Source organism: Petromyzon marinus, chromosome 43, assembly GCF_048934315.1.
Source record: "Petromyzon marinus isolate PM22_M1 ecotype Great Lakes invasive population chromosome 43, UKy_Petmar_22M1.pri1.0, whole genome shotgun sequence".
Classification (NCBI taxonomy): Eukaryota; Metazoa; Chordata; class Hyperoartia; order Petromyzontiformes; family Petromyzontidae; genus Petromyzon; species Petromyzon marinus.
Window position 1 is genome coordinate 3,380,105 of NC_133709.1, and position 24,817 is coordinate 3,404,921.

At 48.9% G+C, this 24,817-nt stretch overlaps 2 protein-coding genes across 4 annotated transcripts; one reads left to right on the forward strand and one right to left on the reverse strand.

Annotated features, from left to right (window-relative positions):
• Positions 1 to 5,759: 5,759 nt before the first annotated feature.
• Positions 5,760 to 9,078, forward strand: LOC116951533 (globin-like). Its single transcript, XM_032970226.2, has 3 exons — positions 5,760 to 5,970; positions 7,901 to 8,132; positions 8,723 to 9,078. The coding sequence occupies exons 1-3, from the start codon at positions 5,849 to 5,851 to the stop codon at positions 8,843 to 8,845; spliced, it is 477 nt and encodes a 158-aa protein (XP_032826117.1). The 5' UTR covers positions 5,760 to 5,848; the 3' UTR covers positions 8,846 to 9,078.
• A 2,380-nt stretch (positions 9,079 to 11,458) lies between these two features.
• Positions 11,459 to 24,141, reverse strand: LOC116951507 (cytokine receptor-like factor 3). Of its 3 annotated transcripts, none has more exons than XM_032970187.2 (10): positions 23,110 to 24,141; positions 20,546 to 20,777; positions 18,046 to 18,253; positions 17,446 to 17,533; positions 15,772 to 15,949; positions 15,099 to 15,179; positions 14,394 to 14,544; positions 13,635 to 13,767; positions 12,999 to 13,111; positions 11,459 to 12,633 (listed from the first exon to the last, which is right to left on the reverse strand). In XM_032970187.2, the coding sequence occupies exons 2-10, from the start codon at positions 20,762 to 20,764 to the stop codon at positions 12,347 to 12,349; spliced, it is 1,458 nt and encodes a 485-aa protein (XP_032826078.2). In that variant the 5' UTR covers positions 20,765 to 20,777; positions 23,110 to 24,141; the 3' UTR covers positions 11,459 to 12,346. The 3 variants fall into 3 exon arrangements, with proteins under 3 accessions (XP_032826078.2, XP_032826077.2, XP_075929817.1); XM_032970186.2 differs by lacking the exon at positions 23,110 to 24,141 and adding an exon at positions 21,438 to 21,592; XM_076073702.1 differs by lacking the exon at positions 23,110 to 24,141 and adding an exon at positions 21,095 to 21,429.
• Positions 24,142 to 24,817: the final 676 nt, after the last annotated feature.

Below are 24,817 nucleotides of genomic sequence, written 5' to 3' on the forward strand. Positions count from 1 at the left end.
TAGCTGACTGAAAAAAAACGACTACGACAGGATAGAATGATGTCGTTGATAGGGGGTGTGCTCATAGGTATTGAGGAGTGAGTGACAGTGATAAAGTGGTACTTAGGGGATCACGAAGGGGCCGGGGAGGGACGAGAAGGAGTGGAGGGGGCGAGGGGGAGGGATGAGGAAGACAATCGTGGATTTGCCATTTTACACGTGACGAATACAAACAGAGCTAACGCAACAACTTACAACAAACTAAAAATAAAAGCTACCGTTTTGAAGAATGAACAAAAAAAATGCCTATTTCAAATCGGAGCGGGCAGAGGGTGAATTTGAAATTCACGAATGAGCAAGTCACCGTAGGTTGCATCACACTTCATTGAAGGTCTCTTACGCAAGTTACCACGAGGGAAAAAAACCATCAAAGGGCCAGACGTGGGCCATGAAACGTTCAATGCGAGGAGCTATCCGGATTTTCATTGAAGATGACACTCAGGAAGCCATGCTTATACACGGCATGAATATTGCATGAAATGATTATGCCGATATACATTCATTGTATCTGATGTTATTATAATGATTATATTATTATCTATGTTTAGACAACCCATGAATGCGATGCCTTTGTGCAAACCTCTGACTTGGTGAGTGAATGCCTCTCTATCGAGCGAGCAAGGAAATCGAAATGCAACACGGACGTTTGTTATGTACGTTGAAGTTCTTTCGCACCGTACGTAGCCAGCCGTGCTAATCGGAGGTGCAGGGGAAGGACAAGAAAATACACGAAAAAATATCAGTTCCAAAGAAACGAGTTTTTCTATTTTAGAACACAACAGTTTTGCATCCCAGGTAATGTACAGCAAACAGAAATGAACACATAGGTATAAATAAACACACACACACGCAGAATCAAATAGACTTCTTTTTGGGTGTAATATTTTATTTATTTTTTCCAAATAAATACTCATTTGCTAGGCTTATTCAAATTTCAGAGGCTAAAGAATTCGATGTTTCCGCCCAACTCGAGCATGGAATTTGTTCTGAACGCGTGTTACTGGCAAGAGGTCTCGCTGCGCTACCGTCCTGGGCCTCCCGTAGGTCGACTCAGCCTCAAATGAGTACCTGGCGCGGTGTAGTAAACATCGCCACTGTGGAGACAAAGGCGGCCGGGCGTGGTGCTGGACACCCACCCCCTTCTGTGCCGTGCCGGCCTTCACAGGTGCTACTCGCTAACAGCACTTGCCCCAACAGTCTGTTAAGACTATACGGGGGATCTTTGTCTTTGCAGTCATATAACCATCGTTGGAAATAGCCAGACTGATGCAATGTTAACTTTATGGCGGCAATAATGCTCCATATTAAGTCGTCGCGTTGGCAACGTGTTACATTTTTATTCCTCTGCAGTTATATTTCGTTGAAGCGATCTTATCACGAATAAAAACCAGACCCTCCCCTACCGATAAGATGTGCATGCCCTCTGGAGATGGGCTTTTATCTGTACCAACGTAAACTAATTCATATTTGCCCTCACGTGTTGTTGCTGTTATTGTTGTTGTTGTCACGGTTAAAGCGTCGATTATCGAGACTCATTTATCCCTTTTTAGTCACGGTAGCTGCTGATCCTTCCCGCGGATCTCACCGATGTCCGTCAACACCACAAGGACCGGGTCGACCCGCGGCTCCTGAGCGGCTTCGTTTATTTATTAAGGACCGCCGCCGTCTCGCATTCACCGCAGTGCACTGCGGCTCTTTAAATATTGAGGGGTGTTTTTTTTTTCTTTTTTAAACCAAATTCGAAGAAGGGGAAAAAAATGGCTCTTCTTGTTGTTATCTTTGGCTTCCTGACACCCCTGGGCTAGGCTGATGTGGAACGGCGTCTCCGCTTCACGTGCCACACCACCTCCCACCTAGCGTGATTGGCTACGTACGGTGCGAAAGAAGTTCCACATGCATACATATGCAAGCCCCGTGCAAAGCTGGCTGTCATCCAATCAGCCGTTGGTTTTGTCGGTCACTCTTCCTTTGTTATAGCTGGCGAGATTATTGACCCGCTTTAAAAAAACCTGTTAACCGTTTTCCTTCCTAAATATGCAGTGTTTATTTTTTTTCCTGTGTTCGTCACAAAGCTCTGACCCTTCCTGCGATGTTTTTTCCCAGTTGTGGGGTGAGTTCACTGCGGAAACTTGTTATCGTCTACCTTCAGAGCATCTTTGTCTCTGTGTGCTTCTTACAGCCCTTGTCATTGCGTGTGTTCGCTGGTTTTTGTTTTACTAAATTGCATCTGCATGGGAGGACGACCGCATTTTATCATCATTCCGCACACATTTGCAGCCCAGCATACGTTTGTTTTCATTACCATTACTTACATGCGACGATTTACCGCCTGATTTCTTTCCCCAGTACTTGGAAACTGATCTCCCCATTGAAAGCTTCAGCAATGAGATGCTGAAAACGAAACAAAACCACGTGTAACACTCGTGGGGAGGAAGTTAGAGAGAGAGAGAGACAGCACGGTGCAACTCGCCGTGTTGTTACAGAACAGCTGAGCGAGAGGAGATATCGCGGAAAGTCTGCGATTCCCGTCGATGTGACCTTTGATGAACACGCGAGGAAGACAGCACTCTGTCACCACACTCCGCCACGGAAATAGTCGAACCAGTTACTGGGTTGAGAACCCGGGGCGAATCGCAGCAGTGGCTGCCTGGATTCGAACCAAGCAATTCGAATCGCTTCCAACTCAGCGTTCTGACCTCCTACTAGGCAACGAGCCAGAGTGGACTAACGCAGGCGTCCAGAATAGACGCCTCATTTGAGACCCAGCGGTGCAGGAACAGCAAATGTCCACCAACTCTCTCGCTCTCTCTCCCTCGTGGCAAGCAGCAGACCTCCGTATTGGCATTGAGCTCCTGAACATATTCTCTTAGCAGAATGAGAATCTTTATTTCGACTGGGAGGAAGAATCCGATGAGCTATGAAGCTCTTGAGCACAGATGTTCCAGCATGGGGCGCGTCAGCGAATTACAACAGCGAACAATACAAATACACGAGGAGTGCAACATCGAGAAAATGGTAAGCAGGTCTCTAAGTATACATATTTTTAAAAAATGTGCTTTCGTTACAGAAGTCCGATTGATCGAGATTTCGCAAGGCAGCAAAAACAAAGAAAACAATTATAGATTTAAATGTACACCACCTCTATGCTAAGTCGGCCAATCAAATGCTAATTTTTTTATGCTAATTCCTTTGTCAAGGCACCTTGTTTCCTCGCACACAGCTTAAAGGTCGCGGTCTGAGCGTGGCTGTGTTTCACTCCAGCGCTGTCCTCAGAACAGCCTGATCCCTTCACCTGATGAAGGCCGCTTGTGTTGTGGCCGAAACGTCGTGATTTTTGTTGTTTTATTTTTTACCTACGTGACTTTACCGAATAGAACCAAAGAGTAGACAAAACATTCCCAGACCACCCCAAGACGACACACTGACGAGATTTATAAGTGTGTGAAATAATGTCATACATGAGAGTCATTTGTGTATACTCACGTATGAATCTGCCGATTTAAAATAACGACGATAAAATTTGAATTCGTATGTTAACCGAGGAACGATGTAAACGTCCTTTGTGAACCCCTCGATCGTAAACAATGTGGCTTGCAAAAGTCACCAACAAGCAAATGACGTCACGCGTGCAGAGCGTCCGATCGATTTCTTTTTTTAATATTCGCTTGCAGTTACTTAGCCGGTTAGGGATACCTCACAGAATGGACAATTGGTTAAAATATTCACGTTCATTATTCGTACGTTTAATTCTCAGAGCCCATGTCGGGCCAGGCAAGCGGGGTTGTGCAACTCGGTTGAAACAAAATGCAACCAGGAAAGGTTGAGAACCACTCACTGCTCTAGAGGAGGAGCGGTGCTGGTGGTCTCTTGATCTACCTATAACCCAGTGGTTCTTCTTAACCTGGGATGGCACGCCACCCCCTGGGGGTGCGAGATGCCCTTTCTGGGCGTTAGCGAGACACGGCCAGATTTGTTTTAGAAGGTAAATCATCGAAACACAAATTAAGCACGGACACGTAAGTACAACTACTTTGTTTCATAAAAAAAACCCTGTGTAGTTATTAACATTGTACTTTTTTACGATTGAGAACCAAGGCTGCAGTCAAAGTTAAGCACCGCTGTTCTAATGTGTGTACGTGTGTTGAACTTCTTTCGCACCGTACGTAGCGAACCGCGCTAATCAGGTTGGCTACGTACGGTGGAAAATCCTTCCACCAGCAGTGCCACGAGCAAGCAGTTTCAGGCATCACCTTTACCGCTTTTCTATCGTCACTTTTTTATTTTGTACGAATCGCCTATCCTCGAAGTAGCACTGACGGGGTTCGTGTGAGGTTGGATTCCCGGCCAATGCAGCAGCAGCAGCAACAAAAAAACGCAAACATCACGCACGTGCAAAACACTGCCGCCAGTCGAATGAGAGTTATAAGAATCTGACACCTCGTGGCGTGCGTGTGAACAGCCCAGAGGAGTGCTTCGTGTTAAGCGTCGCACGCAAAAACTGCCAAATCACTCTTCCAGAACAACATTTCCACGAGCCCTGTGAAGTGTGTGTGTGGTGAAATGCGCACGTGGTGCCTTGCAATAGGCGCGTCAATTTGGCGTTTGAACATCTCGAACGCCTCCTGTGCTGGTGCCCATTCCTAATTAAAAAAAAAAATCTTCACCAATGCTCCGTTTTTTTGTTATTCCCATTTGCGTTCTATCGAGGACACTTGATCGGCGGCACCGATGAGTAGTTTCGTTTAGCGACGAGCGCGGAAAAGCGCCTACCGGGTTCGATTCTCCGATTGCGCAAACGCGCGGTGGTACTTTCGCGGCGGTGTTTGTAAACACATCGTTGGATCCTATCGTGTTGGCCGCTTGCCAAATTGCCGACGAACGCGGATTCACGCGGAAGCCGCAACGCCGTGGCATTGGGTTCCGATACTTCAAACTCCTTGCCTCGTGGAAACGGCCGAACGGACCTCCGTTATTTTTTTATACTCTAGAAAAAAAAACAGCAAAACAGCAGGGGTTTTTTTTCTTCTTGCTGTGGTTGTCCCACCTGATTGCTTGCGGTGCGATCGAAACGTCGTGATCTCATTATTTTTCTAACCACGTGACTTTACCGAAAGAACCAAAGAGTATGGATTCCTGCAGTCACGAAAGCTTCAAAGCAGTTATTTCTGTTTCATATACCAACGGAGCAGACGCGTCAACACGCTTGCGGAACACGTGTCAGGCTCCGCATAAACGTCACGAAATCGTCATATTTAAGGATAAATGACCTCTGTGCCTTTGATTTGTTTCCATTCTTTGAACGTGTGAGAGCATAATTACTCAATTATGCCTTTTCCATACTTTGAACATGCTCTTGCTCCCATCTCCTCAGTACACCTCATAAAGACCTTCCCTAATCCCGCCAAAAAATATATTTCACTGGGCAGGCTCTGGGACTTTTGCCAAATTAAATTTTTCATGGCAGATGTTTCGCCAACAGTGTTGTGCTAAAGCCACACTTAGATACTTTGACCCCCCCCACAACCCCCAACCACGATTGAGCCAGCATCATTTATCAAGGAATCTGTATCGATCAGCCTTTCCTAATCACCATTCACGAAAAATGGTGCAGCACACAGTTTTTTTTCTGCAGCTGCGTGAGATGAACCGCTGCAGATGCCTCAACGTTGCTCAACCGCGGTTGAGCAACGCGGTCGCGTTCAGGTATTTAAGTGGGGCCCCTCGCCACTTCCACAACTTCAGTGCCACCCAAAGCCACCTTCGGTTCTCTCGCGTCTCTTCTCAGAGCCTCCACCGCCAACCACTCACCATGCCTATCGTCGACTCTGGAAGCGTTGGGGCCCTCTCTGCCTCTGAGAAGGCTGCGGTCGCTGGCAGCTGGAAGGCAGTCTACGCCAACTACGAGGCTGCGGGCAAGGCCGTTCTCATCAAGTGAGCGATGTGTGCGCGCGTGTTTGTTGTGGAACGTGTGGGGTTAACAGCGCTAAATGTCGTGGGTTTGCTCTCCAACACACCGGTGTGCTGACGTAGTGCTGAAGTAGTAACTAATTGACGCGTTTTATTTACGTGACAAACCTTACTGATTGCGCCTGTGTCGGGTGGTGGCGAGTTAACGACACGTTTATATTTGCGCGATCTAACCTAAAAAAACCTTCATTATGTATAATATTTGTCGCGAAAGCCTACGTATTAAACTAAATTAACAGCGCTGTTCAAGGAGCTCAGAGAGGTGGAAACGTTTTCATCCAGAGGTGTCCCATTGCTTAAACAAACGCCACTGGACACATTTGTCCAAATGGCTGATGACTTGGCAATTGAGCTTAACGCTATTTTATTTTGGCAATGATGAAAGATGCATGCCTCCCCTGTTTCCTATCATTGGTATACGTTTTGATTTAAAGCTTTCGTGACTGCAGGGATTCATATTCTTGGTTCTCTCGGTAAAGTCACGTAGAAGAGAAACAATAAAATAATTCAAATATAAAACAACAAAATTCTCACGACGTTTCGACTGCAACACAAGCAATCATCATCAGGTGTGAAAACCACAGCAAGAACATTTGAAAAAAGTGGCGGTTTTTTAACGTTAGCACCACGGAGAGCGATTTGGCAGTTATTCAGATTGACGAGTCCATTTATGTTCGGACAAGAGGAGGGGGGAGACGAAAATAATGTATGCGGTCTAAAGCCACCGTAAGCGTGAACAATGAATTAAGACCCGAAATGGTTTATCAAATCCTTTCAATGATTTCTAAGCCAGAATCCATCTTCTCGGTTGAAATTGTCTCTGTGTTTGTGTATGTGGGTAGCCTCATGAACGAATCTTTCATGGTAGCCAGATGGCTTGGAGAAGTCAATGTCTTTGCAAGCCATCTAGCTACCATGAAAGTTTCATTCATGAGGCTATCCACATATACAAACACAGAGACAATTTCAACCGGGAAGATGGATTCTGGCTTAGCAATCATTGGAAAGATTTGATAAACCATTTCGGGTCTTAATTGATTGTTCATGCTTACGGTGGCTTTCAGACCGCATACATTATTTTCGTCTCCCCCCTCCTCTTTTCCGAACATAGATGGACTCGTCCATCTGAAAAACTGCCAAATTGCTCTCCGTGGTGCTAACGTAAAAAAAAACGCCAATTTTTTCAAACTTTCTTGCTGTGGTTTTCACACCTGATGATGATTGCTTGTGTTGCAGTCGAAACGTCTTGAGAATGTTGTTGTTTTATATTTTTATTATTTTATTGTTTCCCTTCTACGTGGCTTTACCGAAAGAACCAAGAATATGAATATTGGTATACGTGTTTTTTTTTACATTATCAATTACATGATTACAAAATCCACGCATCTAGTGATTTTTCTTTTGTTCTACTTGGAGAATAAAAAACCCACCAACATCATTCCTCAAGCAGGAGCTCCAAGATTGAAGCTGAAATCCACGTGATGTCAAGCTGGAGGTCTCTCAATTAGCTCCGATACGTGATTTGTACTTGTTTGGCAATCGATCAATATATTTGTGCGATGTACATTGCTTTGAGTACCTTGCAGAGGGGAACTTTATCATTCTCATTTAAAATCGTAATCATGAATACATCTTTATTTCTCACGCAAGAACTCGGCATATTGCAAACTTTTGAAGACGTTTTTGTATCCGTATTAATTTCTAAAGATCAAGACGGTACAAAATTTAAAATTTTACAACCTATGCAATGTTCATTGTGGTGAGTTTTTTCTTCTTCTGCTTCCAGAAATCATTCATGATGTTGCAATTCCAAATGTAGTTTTAACTCCTTCACCAACCTTTCTGTGCCCCCTCCTCCCCTATCCACCCACCACACCCTCCTTACCATCACCAGGTTCTTCACGTCCAACCCCGGCGTGCAGGACTTCTTCCCCAAGTTCAAGGGGCTCGACTCGGCCGACAAGCTGAGCAAGTCTCCCGCCGTGCGCTGGCACGCCGAGAGGATCATCAACGCCGTCAACGACTCCGTGGTGGCCCTGGACGACCCCGAGAAGCAGAGCCTGAAGCTCAAGGCCCTGAGCCAGAAGCACGCCTACGAGTTCCACGTTGACTCCCAGTACTTCAAGGTACGTGGCACCGCGACTCGACGATGGCATTTGATGCCTTGCAATCACTCTGAATGTGCCTCCCCCCTCCCTCATCTCGTCAGATCTTGGAAGCTAAGCAGGGTGTGTTGAGACTGGTTAGTACTTGAATAGATTTGCTGGGAATGTCAGGTGTTGCACGCTTGGGCTCCAAGATAGGCAGAAGATGGCTCTAGTGCAGTGTTCTTTCATTGCAGGGCCCGTGGGCCATTGGCGGTATCTGGTGGTATTCAGTGTGGCCCATGACGTGATGCCCCCAACAATACACAAATGTGAAATCGCCCCTTGCAGGCGGTGTGGCGGCCCTCAGACTGATGATGTCTTATTGGCGAAAGTGGCCCCCATCTGAAAATGAGTGAAGAACGCTGCTCTAGCGCGAATGAAACTCTTGCATCTACATTTTGCATGTAAAGCCAAAGAGTGATTTTATGTCACTGGCCAAACATACCGATGCAGAAACCTCACCGACAAAAAAAAAGTCTCAAAGACTCACCATTGCATGTGACGCCAAGGTCTCGCCTTAGGCTCCACGTTGACATTCTAAGTCATCCAAAATGATGTATTCCGCTCAGGTGCTGTCTGCCACCATCCTGGAGCAAGTGGACGATGCCAACGGTGGCCTGTCAGCCGAGGGCAAGTCCGGCTGGGAGAAGCTTCTGAGCAGCATCTGCATCCATCTCAAGTCTGCCTATTAACTCCGCTCCCTTGCCATTAAGTCGAAGAGTGTGCTTCCGCAGTTTGTGCTAAGCAAATAATCCCCTTGCGCTTATTGACTGCGGTTTGATACGACCTTTTTGAAAATTGTCAGAAAATTGCGTGCTCGAATAAGATGGTTTTCGTGATGCTGCCCAACACTGGACGTGCCAATCAAATGTAAATCATCGCAAAAATGCTGCTATGAATAAAATAAAAAATAATATGCAACTGACCGCAGTGTCTTAAAATAAGCGTGAGCAGAGAATCCTTGTGGCTGTATTACACTTCACGACAGAGTTATGTTTAACAGAAAAGCAAGTGCAGATGACTTTTCAAACGGGTCCATGTAAGGGCATCTCAGAGTGTAACGGATCTCGCATGACTGCAGCGTGGAGCTGCTGCGTAGCACGGCTTCTCACAGCCTTACCGCTCGCAGCGGCAAATCCGTCGATCAAGGCACGGAAGAACTGCTTTTTGTGTTTAGTTTGCTGTCCTTCCCCGGCACCTCTGATTAGCGCGGTTGGTTTTGTACAGTGTGAAAGAAGTTCAACATGCATACAAAGTTTGTTCGTCAGTGTCAAGAAGAAACCATCAGTCACCCACAACTGGGTATCTTTATCAATTGTATTGGAACAAAATCGTTGGTCTAGTCCAACAATTGTTGGACTATACCAACGTTTTTCTTCCAATTAATGTATATACATTTTAATTAATGTATATATATACATTTGAATGAATGTATATACAGTATGCATTAATCAGATGATAATCGAATTAATGTATACAATTACGTGAAAGTTGTGTAAGTACAAACTAATTCATTGCACTGGTGACAAATTACACACCTAACCGGTTAATCATGCTGCTGGCAATCCACCATCCAGGTGGCTCAGCGGTGGAGCGAGCAGTTCGCGATAATCGGGAAGCAAAAAGTTCAAACCCCGTTGGGGGTTGGCTCAGCCGATGTAAATAGAGCGCCACCCCAGGCAGATGAAGCAGGCTCTTTAGATGACGGATACACACACACACATATATATAAATGTAACACTTATTATAACACGAATAGGGTGTTTCCCCTTTTTCCGGCAACAAAACTGAAACCTTTTTACGACGATTCATGTCTGCATTAACCACAATACCTGCAGTCAAAATGCAAACAAAAACATACTATGATAATATATGATGCATTGTCCTTGAAACTGATTGGTCCACACCAAGGGACGGCTTTCTTTTGAGCCTCGACCCAATTGGTGCTCGACCAGATGACGCCTTTTGCATTTTGACTGCAGGTATTGTGGTTAATGCAGACATGAATCCTCGTAAATAGATTTCAATTTTGTTGCCAGAAAAAAGGGGAAACACCCTATTCTCATATTTTGGTACTGGCAAAGGAGGTCTAATGATGACTAATTATAACAATTTAGTATTCACACCATTCGCTGTTTTGCAGAGGAGTAGAGTCTGTCAACAGGCGGGTGATCTTGCTGTGTTGTTACCAATATAAGTGATTTTAGGATTATTTTTTATTTGGACCGTAAGAGTGGCACACATTGGCCTCTTCGTTTAAAATATATTTATATATAACATCACATAACCTTGAACACCCACTGTGAAATAGATGGCCCACGCAATGTTATCATCAATACACTCACAGTATTAACCATCAATACACCCACAGTATTAACCATCAATACACCCACAGTATTAACCATCAATACACCCACAGTATTAACCATCAATGCACCCACAGTATTAACCATCAATGCACCCACAGCATTAACCATCAATACACCCACAGTATTAACCATCAATACACCCACAGTATTAACCATCAATACACCCACAGTATTAACCATCAATACACCCACGGTATTAACCATCAATACACCCACAGTATTAACCATCAATACACCCACGGTATTAACCATCAATACACCCACAGGATTAACCATCAATACACCCACAGTATTAACCATCAATACACCCACGGTATTAACCATCAATACACCCACAGCATTAACCATCAATACACCCAAAGTATTAACCATCAATACACCCAAAGTATTAACCATCAATACACCCACGGTATTAACCATCAATACACCCACGGTATTAACCATCAATACACTCACAGTATTAACCATCAATACACCCACAGTATGAACCATCAATACACCCACGGTATTAACCATCAATACACCCACAGTATTAACCATCAATACACCCACGGTATTAACCATCAATACACCCACAGTATTAACCATCAATACACCCACGGTATTAACCATCAATACACCCACAGTATTAACCATCAATACACCGACGGTATTAACCATCAATACACCCACAATATTAACCAGAGTGACAGCTGGGCTCGAATCCCTGACCTCTGCAATGAGCAATGAACCCGCGACCGCTTGGTCACGTCGTCCGTTGCAGTCTAACTTCATTGCTGGACACAGGTGAGAGACAGCTGAGGCCTGATGTCTCGTATGCAAGGGAGATCTAGGAAATTGTCCCGTGCAGATGAAGCACTTCATAGAGGACAACAACAGTCGGTTAGTTTCGAGTCTCGGAAAACCCCACCGAAATAATGTCCACAGCAATGGAGATACTTGAACTGCATTTTATTAACAATGACCCACAGGCACCTAGAATACTCCAGCTGTGAGCAGGAGCCTCTGGAAACAAGTTGTGTCACTTGTTTTGGCGTATTTCCCCCTCGTTCCCTCTCGCTTGCATGCGTGTTGAACTTCTTTCGTGCCGTACGTAGCCAACCATGCTAATCGGAGGTGCGGGGGAAGGACAACTCACAGGGATCGAGGTGCCATGCCCTGGCTCTTCACTACAGTTCCCTCCTCCACCTCAGCGAGGAGCGCGGACAACTGTACACACGCCAGGACTCCATTCCTCGCGAGCTACCACCACCCCCATGCCACGCGTCCTTCCATGTTTACCAACTTACTCCTCCCAATTCAAATTGACTTGTTCCGTGCCGCACGCGCTCACTCGATGATCCTTAAACACGTCCAACGTGACGCGCTTTTAGCCTAAACATTTTCTACTGCAAATTATTTGAATGAATCTAAATAACCCATTGAAACACACAAATACACATAGCGTAAACGTGTGTGTATTCGTGTGTGCCATTGTCTCCCGACTAACAAATGTTAACATATCGCACCAGGTACTCAATTGATGATGAGTCGACCGTGGCGAGGCCAAGAACCGGTTCAGATAATCGTCACCGGTGTTGGCCGCGAGCGGGAATCGAACTTGGGTAGCCGGGTTCGTAGCGCAGCGAGCAAACTGCTGCACCACCGCTCCCGTCCGTTGAAAATTCATGCATTAATTAGATCTCCCGCACACAACGAATTGCGGGCATCACGAACGTGACACTCGCCTTCAAACGACGAATTTGATCGTTATATATCGTGGGCCCCGCCACAGCGCTCCGTCCTGCCCCGGCGAGAGGCCGGCAGCAACGCTGGGGCTTCCGCTCAGAAGACCAGGACACTCCACCCGGGGTGGGTGAAGGAGCAGCCGAAGTAGAGGACCTCCCAGGCCTGCTCCAGCAGCCATTCGGACACCACCTCCCGCTCGGCGCACGCCACGCTCACGCGCAGCCTGTGCGGCGCTCCGCGGAGAGTTGCCGGCAGCCCCAGAGGCCCCGGAGGCACCACGGGGGAGCCGGGCTCCGGGCCCTCGGTGCCGAAGGTGACCGTCATGCCGACGGCCAGAGAGGGCAGCTGGTTGGTCATCTCCTTGCCGTTCACGAACACGGCACCTGGCGGGATGGGCGTTGTTGTTTACGCGGAGCGTCGGCATTGCCACCACCGCAGTCATTGCTGCCGCCGCCGACACGGGCAACACCATCACCGCCATCGGCACCATCATCACGATCGTTCGAATCGCCGCTACCACTGTCACCATCAAAATCATGACCATTGTTATCATCATTATCATCATCATCGCCACGACCACTGTCGTCGTCATCCTTATCATCATCATGAGTATAATATTACCATTATTGTCATCACTGGCAACATTCATTATCATCACCATCATCACTGTCATCACCGCCACCACCACCACCACCATCATTATCATTAGGTGGGTGTAACTGGACAGGAGTGATGCGGTGTGATGCACCGTTGGAGGCGATGCAGAGGGCGCCGTTCCAACGGAGGGACTTGGCGTCGGCTCGGGGCTCCACGCAGAGCCCAATGGTGTCATCCCACCCAAGGGGGCCCACCCGCTCAACCCTGAGGACGGGGAGCAGTCGGGGGGGGGGGGGGGCGGGTACAGTTTATAGCCTGTCAGTCTAGTGCTCAGAGACCCCATTATAGACCAGTCTGCCAGTGAATTATTGTCTAAAGACCCCATTCAAGAGACCAGTCTGAGACCCTTTCAGAGACCGGTCTGTCAGTCTCTTACTTAGAGACCTCTTCAGAGACCAGTCTGTGAGTCTATTACCAAGTGACCCCATAAGAGATCGGTCTGTCAGTCTATTGCCAAGTGACACCATCAGAGACTGGTCTGTCAGTCTATTGCCAAGTGACCCCATAAGAGATCGGTCTGTCCGTCTATTGCCTAGAGATCCCCCCAGAGACTGGTCTGTCAGTCTATTGCCAAGTGACGCCACCAGAGATGGGTCTTGTCAATCCATTATTGTCACGTCCTTTACTCATCTGCATAATAATATAGTTGTGACGCGGCACGCGATCCACCAACCCTTCGCGGCCTTCCTCGGTGATGGCACGACAGGGGAGGGGGGGGGGGCCTCACCTGAAGCTCACGGAGTGACCGAGGGCAAGGCTGGGTCGACTCGAGTAAAGGGCTGTGATCCCTGGCCCCGAGCCCCGCGTCGCCACGTCCCTCTGCGCGCTCAGCGCAAACCCCGCGTGGTCCGGCCTCCATTCTGTCAATCGCCAACGACAGCAGGGGGTGTCGTCAACAGTCGTGTAATTCAGACGTAACACTAGCACGTGTGTTACGAACAGGTGTTTCACTACAGGTGCGTCAGTAACTTGTGTTACGAACAGGTGTGTTATCAACAGGCATGTAACTGATGACAGATACTTCGTGAACAGATGTTCCACCATCAGGTATTTAAGCACGTATGCTGAACTTTTTTCGCACCGTACGTAGCCAACCGTGCTAATTGGAGGTGCGAGGGAACAGACAACAAACTGACCTCAAGCAGCAGTTCTAAAGAAATGAGTGTTCAATCGAGGTGATGATTTAAAAGTGCATAACTCCAGTGGCTTCCTAATATCGGAAGGAAGAGCGTTCCAGACGGCCTCAGAAGCTCATCTCGAAAGCACGCGATGCGGCGACCTTCTCTGTTCGTCGGTTCACCAGTGGCCGCCGTGGCGAGGACGACCGGAGTTCACGTGACGATCAGCGAGGTGTTGCGATTCATTTGTGGCGAGCGCTTTGTGTGCAACGAGTGCGACCTCACGAAGTGCGTCACACCATCATGCCCGTCACCATCAAGGTGTGTCATTGACGCACGGGGTGGTTAAAACCGACGGAGGCACGGACCGTGCGCGGGGAGCGGGGTGCTGGTCGTAACGGGCACGCTCCAGGCGATGGGGCCCTCGGGGCCTGCCTCGCGGGCCCCCACGCGGAACGTGAAGTCTGCGTGCGGCTCCAGATGGGCCACCGTGAACTCGGTATCGGGGCCGCAGTACACCTGGTGGGGCCCACGAGGAAGGTGGGGGGGGACGGGAGTGGGGGAGTAGGGTGGAAGGGGGGGGGGTGTACAGATTACTGAAATAAACTATTTACACGGTGATGGTGTGGTCATGATAATGGTGGAGGTGGTGGTGATAATTAAAGTGTGGTAGGGATGGTGAATATATACACGATGAAAACGACTTGAAATATTTAATCTGGACGATCCCTTGAGATAACAACACCTCGTTTGCAAGGATGTCCAGGGCGTCAACGGACACACAGATAGCAAGCACTTAATGAGACACGTAAACACATTGTACATTTGTTACTTGTACAGTACTCTGCATATATAGAGCTGATAATGATTCTAATGAAAATGATAACTGTGAAAACGATGATGATGGTGATGATTGTGAACATTCTATTGTTAAAATAATATTGCTGATTAAATTATGACGACGACGATGAAAAAAATAATAAAACAGTGCTGTCGGTGATGGCTTCAATGAGGATGTTGCAAATGGCGATGAAGGCAATGGTGTCGATGATGATGATGCAGGGAGCCCGTACCCTGGTCATCTGCGCTACGTTCTCCGTACGACCGCGGCAGTACTCGAGGAGGTACTCTTGCACGGGGAACTCCTCGTCCACCTGCGGCAGGCAGACGTGACAAAGATCCCCCGTACAAAGATCCCCCGTACAGCCTACACATACTTTGGGGAAAGTGCTATTAGTGAGCACCTATGGAGGGCGGTAAGGTACTGGGGGGGGGGGGGGGGTAGTTGGCCAGCATCACACCCAACCGCCTTTGTCTCTCCCAGTGGCAATGTTTACACATCCCTCCAGGTACTCATTTTGAGTCGACCTCGGGAAGGAAGCCCAGGTAACCGTCACAGGTGTTGGCCGTGAGCGAGAATCGACCTCGGGTCGCCGGGTTCATAGCACGGTGCGCTAACCGCTGCACCACCGCTCCCCACACGCAACCACGTCGTTCTCATTGGCTGAGCGAATGTAAACAAAGATGGATATTCTGAAAAAAAATTTGGGGGGGAGGGGGGGTGGGAAATGGCTCCAAGACAAAACACGCTATAACGAATCAGCATCATACGGGGGTCGCTATGCGAAGTCTGTATGCATACACAAATAAAAATTTGGCAGGTGATCCAACCCCTGTTCCTCCTCACGGCGAGTAGTTCGGAGCGCCACCGCTTCCCACTCTCTCTATGGAAACACGCGCACGCACCTTGCACCACCGCACACGCACGGCGGCGGGCCGCGCGTTCATCTCCTCCAGCTGCACGGGAGCGCGCGGAGCAACGCGGCCGTGAGCGGCGATCACCGAGCTGAGCCGAGGGCCCAGCGACCCGTCCAGAGAGGCCCGCACACACGCCACCTCGCTCAGCGCCGGCACCTCGGGGAGGCTGCGTGGGGCACACGTGGGCATGAGGCACTGGGACATAGGGGGGACGCGGGATGAAGGGCACGGGCGTATGATATTGGGTGCTGCGGTGGTAAGATGTTGTTTTTTTGTCCCCTCCACATTTAGAGACACGCGTTTAAGAGTATTTGGCTGCTATAAATTTCTACGTGAGAAGCCACTTCACTGAGTTATCATTTGTGGCCAGGTTGCTTCTGAAAAAAGAGCAATATAGATCAGTGGGCCTTTCCCGGTAAAAAAAATGTTCAGTTTTAATCTTGATTTGAAGCTTTCGTGACTGCAGGAATCCATACTCTTTGGTTCTTTCGGTAAAGTCACGTGGGTGGACGATTGCTTGTGTGGCGATGGAAACGTCGTGATCTATTTTTTTTTTATACCTACGTGCCTTTACCGAAAGAACCAAAGAGTATAGTTCAGTTTTAGTTCAGTTTGAAATATACGAGGAAAATGGGATAGGCGGGACATGGTGGCATGATATGCGAGGAGACAGGGGGTAGAAGGGCATGTTGGGGCATGGGAATAAAAAGGAATGACGATGTGGGAAATGTGGGTACAGGGTCATGGCAACATGGGGAATCTTCTTTGGTTCTTTCGGTAAAGTCACGTAGAATGAGAATAAAATAATAAATTGATAAAATAACACAATCAAATTATCACGACGTTTCGGCCACAACACAAGCGGCCTTCATCAGGTGAAGGGACGAGACTGTCTGGAGGACAGCGCTGGAGCGAACGCAGCCAAGCTCAGACCACGACCTTTAAGCTGCGTGAGAAGAAACAGAGCGCCTTGACAAAGGAATTAGCATATAATTTAGCATTGAAATAGCTTAAAGGTCGCGGTCTGAGCTTGGCTGTGTTCGCTCCAGCGCTGTCCTCCAGACAGTCTCGTCCCTTCACCTGATGAAGGCCGCTTGTGTTGTGGCCGAAACGTCGTGAGAATTTGATTGTGTTATTTTATTTTATCAATTTATTATTTTATTTTCATTCTACGTGACTTTACCGAAAGAACCAAAGAAGATGAATCCTTGCAGTCACGAAAGCTTTAAATCGAAACATGGGGAATGGTATGTGGGAACACGGGGACGAGCATCAGGACACAAAAAGAGAGCCGAGGGCATGGGACAAAGGGACTTGGGGAATTTGGAACACGCAAACTTGGGACTACCGAGAATGGTACTTGGAGTAGGGACACGTGATACCAATGGAATTGTGTCCGCATTGAAGGGGGAGGGTGGGCGGAGAATGTTCGGCATGGCCACGTGAGGGCAAGGACAGGCACGGAATCGGGGGGAGCGAGGGGTGGACAGAGAGAGTAGGTAGAGGTGGGCATGGAGGAAACGGCAAGGGGGTTAGGCAATGGAGAGAGTGGAAGGGGACATAATTAGAGCAGAGGAAGGGAAGGACAGGGCAGGTAAGATGATGAGTTAATTCCTGCATCAGGAGGAGCTGATGCTGCTGCTGCTGCTGCCCCACCCTCACCTGCCCAGCTGCACCTGCAGGGACCTCCGAGTGAAGCTCGCGAGGAGTGACTCCTGCTCCGGGCCCGACGACGCCAGGGCCGCCTCACCTGATGAGGGGGAGCGACGTCACCGACGATGACCACATCGATGGCAACAGAGGCATTGACGACAACTAAGACTTTTAAATTTTGATTTAAAGCTTTCGTGACTGCAGTAATTCATATTCTTAGTTTTTTCGGTAAAGTCACGTTGAAGAGAAACAACAAAATAACAAAATATATATAAAACAATAAAAATTCTCACGACGTTTCGACCATAACTCAAACGGTCATCATCAGGTGTGTCGTTTGAGTTATGGTCGAAACGTCGTGAGAATTTTTATTGTTTTATATATATTTTGTTATTTTGTTGTTTCTCTTCAACGTGACTTTACCGAAAAAACTAAGAATATGGACAACTAAGACGGCAACACAAATTGAACGCGTGCCAACTGATCCGATAGATTGGCTTCTATGCACTGTATGTACGTTGGACGTCTTTTGCACCGCACGTAGCCAACCGCGCTAATCGGAGGCACGGTGCATCTCGCCGTCCTCCCCCGCCACATCCCCGACCCCACCTTCTGCAAGCAGTTCCTCGACGGCGTCCACCCGCTGGCGGATGAGCTGCGTGCACTCTCGCAGCGGCAGCGACGCGTCGCTCACCATGCCGCGCACGGCACCGCACAGCGCCTCTCTGCGCGCCGTCACCGCCGCCGCCACCGCCTCCTCGATCCCGGCAAAGTGGCTCTCGAGCGCGGCCAGGGTTCGCTCCCCGCTGACAGTCACCTGCGTGCCGCGTGTATGCGTGGCGCGGTGTGGGTGGGTAGGCATGTTGAGTTTCTTTCGCATCACCGTACGTAGCCAACCGTGCTGATCGGTGGGGGGGGGGGGGGGGGGATGGCACCAAACTAAACACAAGAAGAAGCAGTTTTAAAGAAATTAGCTTTCGATATAGATTATTTTAAAGTGCAGAAACTCCAGTGGTGGCACCATAAGCGAGACGGACACCCATACACACCGTGTTCGCTTTGACCCGCTGTGTCTCCGAGGTGGTGCATGTTGAGTTTGTGTTGATTGTGTTGTACCAGTGTTCATCAGGGCAAAGGTCACACGGGCCATTGGCGGTCCCTGGTGGCCATTTCGTAAAGCCCCTGAAGTGCGGGCCGCCGGCAACACACGAATGTGAAAACACCTCCACAGTGCTGTGAAACCCGATGGTTTAAAATGTGTGGTGGCCACTCACACTGACGTCTTGAGAGATAGAAGTGTGGTGGCCCCTCACACTGACGTTTTGAGAGATAAAAGTGTGGTGGCCCCTCACACTGACGTTTTGAGAGATAAAAGTGTCGTGGCCCCTCACACTGACATCTTGAGAGATAAAAGTGTGGTGGCCCCTCACACTGACGTCTTGAGAGATAAAAGTGTGGTGGCTCCTCACACTGACGTCTTGAGAGATAAAAGTGTGGTGGCTCCTCACACTGACGTCTTAAGAGATAGAAGTGTGGTGGCCCCTCACACTGACATCTTGAGAGATAAAAGTGTGGTGGCCCCTCACACTGACGTCTTGAGAGATTAAAGTGTTGGTGGCCCCTCACACTGACGTCTTGAGAGATAAAAGTGTGGTAGCCCATCACACTGACGTCTTGAGAGATAAAAGTGTGGTGGCCCCTCACACTGACGTCTTGAGAGATAAAAGTGTGGTGGCCACTCACACTGACGTCTTGAGAGATAAAAGTGTGGTGGCCCCTCACACTGACGTCTTGAGAGATACAAAGTGGTGGCCCCTCACACTGACGTCTTGAGAGATAAAAGTGTGGTGGCCCCTCACACTGACGTCTTAAGAGATAAAAGTGTGGTGGCCCCTCACCCTGACGTCTTGAGAGATACAAAGTGGTGGCCCCTCACACTGACGTCTTGAGAGATAAATGTGTGGTGGCCCCTCACACTGACGTCTTGAGAGATAAAATTGTGGTAACCCCTCACACTGACGTCTTGAGAGATAAAAGTGTGGGGGCCCCTCACACTGACGTCTTGAGAGATAAAAGTGTGGGGGCCCCTCACACTGACGTCTTAAGAGATAAAAGTGTGGTGGCCCCTCACACTGACGTCTTGAGAGATAAAAGTGTCGTGGCCCCTCACACTGACGTCTTAAGAGATAAAAGTGTGGTGGCCCCTCAAACTGACGTCTTGAGAGATAAAAGTGTCGTGGCCCCTCACACTGACGTCTTGAGAGATAAAAATGTCGTGGCCCCTCACACTGACGTCTTGAGAGATAAAAGTGTGGTGGCCACTCACACTGACGTCTTGAGAGATACAAGTGTGGTGGCCCCTCACACTGACGTCTTGAGAGATAAAAGTGTGGTGGCCCCTCACACTGACGTCTTGAGAGATAAAAGTGTGGTGGCCCCTCACATTGACATCTTGAGAGATAAAAGTGTGGTGGCCCCTCACACTGACGTCTTGAGAGATAAAAGTGTGGTAGCCCATCACTTTGACGTCTTAAGAGATAAAAGTGTGGTGGCCCCTCACACTGACATCTTAAGAGATAAAAGTGTGGTGGCCCCTCACATTGACGTCTTGAGAGATAAAAGTGTGGTGGCTCCTCACACTGACGTCTTAAGAGATAGAAGTGTGGTGGCCCCTCACACTGACGTCTTGAGAGATAAAAGTGTGGTGGCCCCTCACACTGACGTCTTGAGAGATAAAAGTGTGGTGGCCACTCACACTGACGTCTTGAGAGATAAAAGTGTGGTGGCCCCTCACACTGACGTCTTGAAAGATACAAGTGTGGTGGCCCCTCACATTGACGTCTTAATAGATACAAAAAATACCCTCCCCCCACCATGGAGATTAGTGAAGAACACTGTTGTTATATTGGTTAGCGCTCTTGCCAAGAACATCCGGTAAACCCAGCAGCATTTTGTTTGACAAGCCTGACTCTGCTGATGAGACCGAGAAGGTGAAACCCGCTGGATCCGTGTACACGCAATCAACAACAACATTCGCCACTCAGCGACGGTGGTGACGTCAACGCGGCGCTCGTGCCAGGCTAGGTGCACCTCGAGCACACGCACGCACCTGCTGGCTGGCGAGGTGCAGCTGTTGCAGACGCTGGAGCAACTCACTGCGGTAATTCAGCGCCTCTGTCACGCTCTCTCTCACCTCGTCGGCACCATCACCTCCTCCTCCCCCACCTCCTCCATCGTCGCATCTCGCTCCAACATCACCACCACCACCACCTCCCTCCGGTGTTGATGGACGGTGATTCGCTCCCACCACTCCCCCTGTGCTCGTCATGGTAAATGATCCTCTTTTTTTGGGAGGGAATGCGGTCATTTACAACAACAACAACAAAAATCACAATCGAATCATCAGCCATGGTCAATCCACTGCTGAATGAATGCCCCCACCCCCCTCCCTTACCCTCGGTCGTATTTTTGTTGTTCTAATTTAATTTCTTAGTGAAAACACACACTTCAGAAGCATGTATCGAGTTTGTTTTAGACGCGCCGATAACGACGTTTCTGTTCCCCCGATGTCGCAATCGATCATTAGAAGACGCACCGCGAAGTAAGACGAAGGTAAGACGTGTGTGTAAAGTTACACAAACCCGTCACGCACGCCTACCCGAGTATAAGACGCACGGCTCCCCTCAAACTTTGCTTTAATATAACGAATTGGCGGGGGGGGGGGGGCAGGGGCGATAACGCGCGTCCTATAATCCGGACGATACGGTGATATCGAAGAAGATATCGATAATAAGAGGGGAGAGAAGACACGCTCGAGAAATTCGCCTCCCGCGCAAAGCAAACATGGTCAGCGAACACAGTCAAATTACGGAACTAGCGTGCCTCATATAAAACATTTTATTATTAATATCGTCGACAGCACACGCGCAGCTGCGTAACGACAGATTCACGAACACGAGGCTCGACTTTAACGCAACTCTCGCGCCGCTCGCAAATTCTACCTTCAAAATGACGAGTTTTTCATATATATAAAAAAGATATAGGAAAAAAATTAAATAAAAAATAAATGCTTTCGCACAGTCGTAGGAGCGTCGCGCGCGCGCGCGCGCACTCGAATGCGCGCGCGCCCGTCGCGTTAATGCCACGGGGGAGGGGGGGCGGGAGGCCCCGGCCCCGCCCCCGCCCCGCCCAAGCTTCCGCAGATTTCTTCTCTTCAACGCCGCCGCGGATTTCTACTCCAAGGCAACCCTCCACCAAACCACGCCACTCTCATTGCCCCACCGTGGCGACGGGAAACCGGCTCCCCGCGAGGTGCCATCGCGATTGCAAGAACAACGACGCCCGGGTGCAGCTGATAACTTACAACAATTATAATCATTATTATTATCTTGGCGTTCGAAGAAGGAGGAGGAAGAGGAGGAGGAAGGGTCTCCTCCGCCGAGATAGACGGCACTATGAAACCGGCTCGTGTTGGTGTAGAGCAGATGGATGATCGACTAATTATTATTTTACATTTAGACCGTGATAGATGGCGGCTGCTTGGGTGGGGGGGGGGATGTGCCTTAATCCAGCAGTGGATTGACCAAGGCTGATGATGATAATGAATAATGGAATCTTTGTCCAGGAGAGGCCTCACTGAGTCTCGAGACGAGTTTTCAGGAGGGTCCTTGCTATACCCTGAGATGTTTGGCCTATGCCACGAATGACTTAGGCTTTCGTGTGGGTGATACACACACACAGGTCCGCACAGACCGGTTCACGAACCCGCTTGCTGTACTTGCCCATAACTCATCTGGCCACCTCAGTGCCTCGCGGGTTTGGAAGTTTCGCAAATCTCTTTGCGATCCATCAACCCCTCGCCTCCAAAGCGCTGGACAGCAGGCGCGCGACAAATTAAACCTACAACGGAAAAGCAATTAACCTATGACATCAGTAAATGTTAAAAAAAATAAGTAGTCGATTTAATCAGCATGCGTGTGGTAAGACTGATACCCGGTCCACCAGCTACGGCAGGGTGGACACGGCCAAAAATAATCTTCCAATGTATACGCATTGATTCTATTTAACAATACAGTACATATATACACTTTGACGTCCAATATATAACCTTCCTATATAAAGCCACCGTCTTAACCGATATAGACCCCGTATCCAATACAGAACCAGGAGCACATCGATATAGAACCCTTGATTCGTCCAATATCGAACCATCGTCTCGTCCGATAAAGAACCATCGTCTCATCCGATAACAAATCCCTCGTCCGATCCAATCCAGGAGTACCCGTAGGGTCCCGTACAACGTTTTACATCTTCACCGTCACGAAAATTAACTCCAACCATTCCCAATCCACAAACGTATGAAAAGCCTCCCCAATGCATTTTATATTAAGGGGGGGGGGGGCGGGGGGGGTGGCCTCATGATTTATACCAATCTGGATTTATACCATACCTTTTGGTTCTTTCGGTAAAGTCACGTAGGTAGAAATAACCACAAGAATATGGATTCCTGCTAGTCACGAAAGCTTCAAATCAAGATTTAGACCATACTTCACCAGGCTGGTCAGTGCGAGCCGGTGAAAGACAGGATCGTGCACGGGCGTTGGCCGTGGCCGGGAATCGAACCGCTGTGCCATCCCTCCCCACCGCGCCTCCGTGCGAGGCACGTCAACTTACGTCTCAGTCAAGTCGACAGGCTTCGTTCAAGTGCCCGCGTTCAACTGTGCAGCCGCGGCCGCGCGCAGTCACGGCTTCACGACTCAAACCGAGAGACTGTCAGCGACGTTTACAAAGCCCCGCACTGTGCCTCTCTCTGTGTGTGTGTGGTGGAGTGATGTTGGAGCGGTGGTGCTGCGGTTAGCGCGCGCAGCGCAAAGAAGCCGGTGGATTTCCAACCCAAACGCCAGCTCGAATTGAAATCCTAATGTTGACAATAAACATTGGCAATTAACAAAAAAATATTATTAATCGGTTCCCATGTCTTTCTTGTCTGTATCTCTCTTGTCTCACCTTGTGCAAGTCTGTGTCTTGTCTACATCTCTCTCCTCTCACAACAGTGGTCTCTCCTGGATCTCTCTCATCTCATCTGACTACACGTGTCTCACCGGTGCCTCTGCTCTCACCACATCTGTCTCATCTGTCATCTCTAATGACGTCTATAACTACTGCCCTCCTCTGATGCCACGACAACGCCGCCGTTTCTCGATAACCCTTCTGTCATCCCGCAGGGGTTTTCTAAAACTAAAAACTAAAAAGCCACGTGGGAGTCAGCGTTAGATGCTCGGAATGTTACGAGATGAAATCCCAGTTCGGAAGGTTGATTCAGCCCATCGTACCTCCGGGGTAAATAAAACAATCACCACTGGTTGATTTCTGGTCTGTAAACGGAAGACGAGCACCCCCAATGCTCATTTTGAGCAGGAGATCGCGGTGGGAGTGGGGGGTTGCAGTGAATCGAGGCGATCGCCTCGGGCCCCGAGCTTTGGGGGAGGGCACGCTTCAACGTCACGGTATCAAATGTAATATTTCCGGTTTAATTTGAAGGCATCGGTGGTGGGGGCGGTGGGAGGCACACAGTGGAATTTGTCCCCGTTCTCCCGAACAAAATGTCAGAATCAAAATATTGACACCGCACTGTAGGAACCCGATGAGCTATAAAGCTCTTTTTACATATGTCCAGTCGTCTCTTTAGACTCCTCCCCCCCCCCCTCAATTACCACCAATGGCAAATGAGCCAGCACCCCCCCCCCCCCAATGGCGAGGAAGGCGGTGTCGCAATGAGCGCTGTGACGAGGAGGAGGAGGTTGGTGGTTAGTGGTGGTGGTTCGTGTGACCCAAAATTCCGGTCTAATGGTTGGGAAACCACAGGAAGGGGCCGGGCACAGCCGATAAGACTCAGCGAGCAGGGCCAATCGCACCCCGCACAACCATCCCACGTAGAGCCTCAACAGACTGTTGGGGGGGTTTGGGTGCTGTTAGCGAGCACCTATTAAGGCCGACACGCCACACAAACACACGAGACGGCGAAGAAAGGGGGCGGTGATGTGGCTCGAACTACGCCCGGCCACCTTTGTCTCCCCATTGGTGATGTTGAGACACCCCTGACTTGAGGGCAGGTCCATGACCGGTTCAGATTTTCGTCAAGGACGCTGGCGACTAGCGAGAATCGAACTGTGCTACCGCCCTAACCACTCCACTACCGCCCCCAAACGATATATTTACATTCCCATTAACATATATAGTACGTGTACACACCCATTAGTATACCGTACATTCATAACTATACACGCGTTCAGAAGCATAAACAATCGTGAAGGGGGTGCCGTTCTCACCGAATGTAGCAGTCCCCCCCTCCCCACCCCCTCGATAGACATCGCTTCCTTCC

Excerpts from the sequence above, each read along its gene's own strand:
- LOC116951507 (XM_032970187.2), bottom strand. The coding sequence starts at position 20,764 with ATGACGAGCACAGGGGGAGTGGTGGGAGCGAATCACCGTCCATCAACA. Across the intron at positions 15,950-17,445 it reads CTGCAGGTGCAGCTGGGCAG|CCTCCCCGAGGTGCCGGCGC; the intron begins GTGAGGGTGGGG and ends TGCCCCACGCAG. Across the intron at positions 13,112-13,634 it reads GGTCACTCCGTGAGCTTCAG|GGTTGAGCGGGTGGGCCCCC; the intron begins GTGAGGCCCCCC and ends CCCCGTCCTCAG.
- LOC116951533 (XM_032970226.2), top strand. The coding sequence starts at position 5,849 with ATGCCTATCGTCGACTCTGGAAGCGTTGGGGCCCTCTCTGCCTCTGAG. Across the intron at positions 5,971-7,900 it reads GGCAAGGCCGTTCTCATCAA|GTTCTTCACGTCCAACCCCG; the intron begins GTGAGCGATGTG and ends TACCATCACCAG. Across the intron at positions 8,133-8,722 it reads TTGACTCCCAGTACTTCAAG|GTGCTGTCTGCCACCATCCT; the intron begins GTACGTGGCACC and ends TATTCCGCTCAG.